This window comes from Fukomys damarensis, unplaced genomic scaffold, assembly GCF_012274545.1.
Source record: "Fukomys damarensis isolate Sample0158 unplaced genomic scaffold, DMR_v1.0_HiC HiC_scaffold_2, whole genome shotgun sequence".
Taxonomy (NCBI): Eukaryota; Metazoa; Chordata; class Mammalia; order Rodentia; family Bathyergidae; genus Fukomys; species Fukomys damarensis.
This window is the reverse complement of record NW_022900914.1, coordinates 48,505,926-48,510,842: the sequence shown is the minus strand read 5'-3', so window position 1 is coordinate 48,510,842 and position 4,917 is coordinate 48,505,926. Positions and strand designations below refer to the sequence as shown.

General features: G+C 50.5%; 1 protein-coding gene across 1 annotated transcript in view; it reads left to right on the top strand.

Moving 5' to 3' along the window:
* Positions 1-6: 6 nt before the first annotated feature.
* Positions 7-4,917, top strand: part of Rab11fip5 (RAB11 family interacting protein 5) — a gene marked incomplete at its 5' end in the record, with an annotated part of 40,740 nt that continues 35,829 nt past the window's right edge. Inside the window, one exon of the mRNA XM_010609603.1 lies at positions 7-146. Coding sequence (XP_010607905.1) covers positions 7-146 — 140 coding nt within the window. The remainder of the gene's footprint in view (positions 147-4,917) is intronic.

The window sequence follows — 4,917 nt, the reverse complement described above, 5'->3', positions numbered from 1 at the left end:
GTGCCCTGGGCCGCGGGCTCGGCCGCCGCCTGTCAGCTGGTGCTCACCACCATGCATCGCTCGCTTATCGGCGTCGACAAGTTTCTGGGCCAGGCCACCGTGGCGCTGGACGAGGTCTTCGGCGCTGGCCGCGCCCAGCACACGCAGTGAGTAGGGGGCCCGGGGTCATGGAAGCAGCTGAAGGTTTCCCCGGGAAAGGGCTGGTGGGGCGCAGGATCCCGAACCTCAGTCTTTACCCTGAACCCCTGGTCTCGCGCTCAAGGCCGCAAACCGACACACACAAGTTGGTTCTTAGCGTTATCGGGTCCTCTTCTGGTCTCCCCAGACAGGCACTGTGGTGGTCTTGGGCTCTGGTGGATCCCTGGGGAATTTGAATGATAACGAAATATTAGGAGTAGACTGTCAAGGAAAGTTAGTGAGAGGTTCTGAGGCTTTGGGGAAATCTTGAGGCCTTCAGGCTCCCGAAGGTGAGGGGAACTGAGGCACTGCTCTGTTCCCAACCCTGGTGGAGTGGAGTGGAGTGGCTTCCTTGCACTGTGGGTAAGGAAGGTGTTGCCTTACCCTCTACCGTCAGAATGAAACTGGGGACACCCCAACCTGGAGGATGTGCCAGAAAACTGCCTCTTGCCTATTCTGTGATGCCCTCTACCTTCTAGAGATGTTATCCCTCTATCCCCTCCACCCTGATCTGGTGTCCAGGGTCTTCAGTCTGAGGACAGGAAGACCTTCCTGGAAGGAAAGACTTTGGTTAGGCTTCAAGTGACCTGCCTGCCCTCCCCAGGTGGAGGCAGGTTAGTTCACAGCAATAGATCATCTTCCAGTCACTTCCCCGGAGAAGAGCCAAGCAGGTTTTTATTAAAATAATTTATTTTGGCAGCATTTAATCTTCCCTGTGTGAAGATCAAGGCTTCAGACTTGAAGCACTGTTTCCTGTTTTGGGATCTTGGGTGTGGGATCTGGAAGCCACTCATCAGGCCTGACCACCTGCTGTGGGTCACTCCAGTGGTTAACTTGGGAGGGACCCGGTGGGGAAGGGAAGAGGGTGGGAACAGGGATGTGGCCTCAGTGGGGAGAGGTGCCCCAAGGCCTGGTTGGGGGAATAGTACGTACTGAGTAAATCTAGAAAGGCTTGCTATAGGAGAGGGACGAGCCTTGAACCTGGCACAGATGCAAATAGAAGCAGGATCTATGTAGAAAACAGTCTGACCTTGAACGTTTTTTCTAAGGAAGGGCCTTCCTGGCTGGTTGGCTGGCTGGCTGGCTGGCTGGCTGGCTGTGGCCTGGGGTGGAAAGTGGGTTAGTGTGAGGGCAGGTACCAGGCAGGGCTGTGACCTGGCTCCATCTACCCCCTCCCTAGCCTTCTCCTCTCCTTCCCTCATGACTTGCTGTTTGGTTGCTGGGTGTGGGGTCATGTGGTATAGTTTGGCCCTTATTTTGTTTTTTTTTCCTCTCCTTTTCTTTCCTCTCCCTTCTTCCTGGCTGTGGGAGCCCAACAGGGTAGTTGTGGAGTGGAATACTCTCCCCTGGATCTCTTAGTCCTTTCTTTACAGAAGAGGTCCCCACATCATGCTGCCCCGTCCCCCAGTCACCCTTCACCACTAAGAGCTCCTCTGACCAGTGCTAGTAGATGACATCTGGTGTGTGTTGCTGGGAGAGAAGAGGACAGAATGGAACAGGGAAAAAAACAAAACAAAAGAAAAGAAAAAAACCTCTACCTTGTAGGGAGGAGCTTCTTTGATTTTTTTTTTCCCCTCCTGAGTTCTTGGCCTCTGGCTCTTCTTTTGCTGAGTTGGCCTAGCCAGCAGATACAGGTGGGTCCATTTGCAGCCAAGAACAGTGCATCTGGGAGAATTATTGTGTAACCCCTTGATCTGAATGGGAGACTTAATTTACTTTATAGAAGTCATCTTTTCCACTGGGATTGCTCCACACCCACCTGGCTGCCTTTCCTCTGATGCATTGACCTGGGTTATTTATAGAGCCTGGAAGGGGCAGCAGTAGGGTGGGCAGAGGACAAGCCCTGAAATTGGACTGCTACTCTAGCTCACTGGACTAACAGCATGTCACCCCTATTCTGGTCCCCCACCTCTAGCTCTATTGGCCACTCCTCGTGGTATTTCCTGAGGCACCCTGGCATAGGCTACTGAGACTGTTGTCTAGTCAGGACAGAGCTAAGTGGAAAGACCAGATTGTACTTTCCTCAGCTTTGGATATTGATGGAAAAGAATAGTGTTCATATTTAACTCCAGGAACCAGCTTTGGTGGCTTCAGCAAGGACATGGGGTGGCCTGTGTCACCTAGAGGTCCTGTATACAGAGAGAGCCTGACTGAAAAAGGCAGGTTCCTGGTTAAGAGAGGGGTTGTGTAGAAAAAAAAAAGATTAAAAAAAAGAAAGAGAGGGGTTGTGTGAGAACAGACTCCAATCCTAAACCTGCCACCTTGTGGCAAGCTCAGGAAACTCTTGGAGCCTCAGTTTTTCATCTGTAAAATGGGTATAATTCACAGCTTTCTAGGGTTGATGTTAGGGATGAAATGAGAATGCACATGAAGTATTCATTGCAGGCTCCAGACATGGTAGAGGGTAAGTGAACAGCAGGGATAATGGAAGGAGGTTTTGGTGACTGTGTAGCAGTGCTGGTCCAGAAAACATCCCCTGCCATGGAAAAGCTTCTGATTGTTACAGGGAAGATAGTAAAAAACATGGATCCTGGAAAAGCCTTGGGATACAGAACATGGCAGGAGTTTGGGAATTCCCAATTAAAGGAGCTCACTCTTTACAGCCTGTGCCATTCTCTCTGCTGCTAGGGACTGGAGAGCCAGGGATGGCTTGGGAAACATTTGTGGTCCCAAAGCCAGGCTCAGATCTGGCTGTGGCTTTACAGCTCTCCTCCCTGGCAGCCTTGCCTGGGTCTACCCCTGCCCTGGGGGAAGGCAGGACAGCACAGTCCTGGGAAATCTGGGGACAGGGTTTTATTCTCTGTTTTGTGACTTACTAGCAGGTAAATTACTTAACTTCTTTCCTCATTTCTGAAAAGGTCATGGTACATTCTTATCTTGAGTTATACAGATTGAATAAAATACTATCTATAAAAGCTTTAGTATAGTTCCAGACACATAGAAGCTTTCAAAGTGGTAATGTTGAGTTTTTCTGGGGCCTTGCTTCATGTGCTGCTGGTGGTGAAGGCTCTGGGTGTCCCAGTAGGCCCTGAAGATCCTTGGCAGGGTGCACTCTTTGAGGTGAGAGATTTCACTGGAGGCTTCCAAATAATAAGGGGAAATTCCAAAACAGAATTTAATGTATTACATAGGGACACTTGAGACCCTCTTCCCCTTGATGGAACCATACGTGGGTCTTCATGGTTCTGATGGGTTTGAAAATCCTGAGTTGCCTCTTAGGTAATTTCTTTCTGATTTTTGCCAACAGTATCCCTCCTGACATTCTCCAGTGGGCACTGTATCCAGCTCCCAAGACACATGTGATTCTGTCTGTTCCCTTTGGGGTCAGGTGGGTCATTTGGACCCTTTTGGCCATTATGGTATTGATGTAGATTGTGGCCCTGGGTAAATGTCCCTGTGACCCACACAGGGGTAGGAAGGCAGAAGCAGCAAAAGTTTTGCAGTGGGAAGCTAGGGAATCTGTTATGAGGCCATTTGGGTAGGGGAGCCCTGCTCCTGACCTTCTGGGAGGGCTGGTCTGCGTGTGTTTGGGGGAGAAAGGGAACAGCCCTGCTATGTGGAGCCTGACATCTGCCTTCTCCCTCAACCTAATATAGAGTAAAGTGGTCCCAGCTTGTAAAGCCTGGAATATAGAGGCCTATTGGATCAGTGGCTAGAGACGGATGCCTTGGAAAAGCTAAAGCTGTGGCTTCCCTTTGGGTTGGGACCAGTTGTCTTTTTTCATCACAAAGAGCAAAACTGTTGTTCCCCAAGGGGCACTGTCAGCCCCTGTCCAGACTATGACATTAGGGTTTTTTTTTTGTTTGTTTGTTTTTTGGAGCGGGGAGAAGGGAAGCACAGGGAGGCCTGTGGCTTTGGAGGACATAGGTTTGGGACTAGTGCTTCTGCCTAGCTGGTCATAACATTCTGAGACTTCTATGAAGAGTGGTTTTGGAGCCCTGGGAAGCACCTGAGGGGGAAAACGCAGCTCATTAGCCTAAGGGCGGGGGCCTATACCGGATTCTTCCCATCCCTTAGCTTCCAGGGGACCTGCAAGTAACTGTGGTGGGCACATGATGCAGGAACCCACAGCCTTTCATTCATTGGTGCCCAGGTATGACTCTGCCTTTTAGATACTTGGGTCTCTGGCTCTGACTCCTGCTCCAACTCCTGGCCTGGAGTGCAGGCCTCTGGGGCTGCCAGAAAGGGCGTGGCTGCCTCAGAAACCAGTCATTAGGACTCACAGACTTCATCTCTTGGTCATGGGGCTGTTTTTTTTCTGGGGGGGGGGCTGTTTTTATTTGGGGTTGCTGGCGCAGCAGCATCTGGAGGAGTGGGGCGGGGTATGACTCTTCTGGCGTCTGAGCAGCTCCTCCTCATGAAATAGTGGCTTCCCCTTTCTTGCACATCTGCCCCTGGCTCTGAGCCCTGGCCCTGTGTGTCAGCCTCATATCTGCCCTGCTTCCTTCTGTGGGCAGCTGGGTATGAGGTGCAACTCAGCAGAGCTGCCATCCTGGGTGACCTTGAGGGCTGTCCTTTTCTTTTGACAGTATCTTCTTACCCTTGTTATTGCTATTACCCTAGTGCTGTGACTTTCTCCTTGCTGCTAAACCTCTGGTCTTGCTTTGTCCAGATGTTTCCCTTGCCTGTCCCACCCTGAGCTGGAGCAGATGATTAACACAATGTCAGATGCTGACAATGTCAGTTGCTCTGTGAAAATCAGTCTTTTTTTTCTTTTTTTTTTTTTTTTTTTTTTTTTTT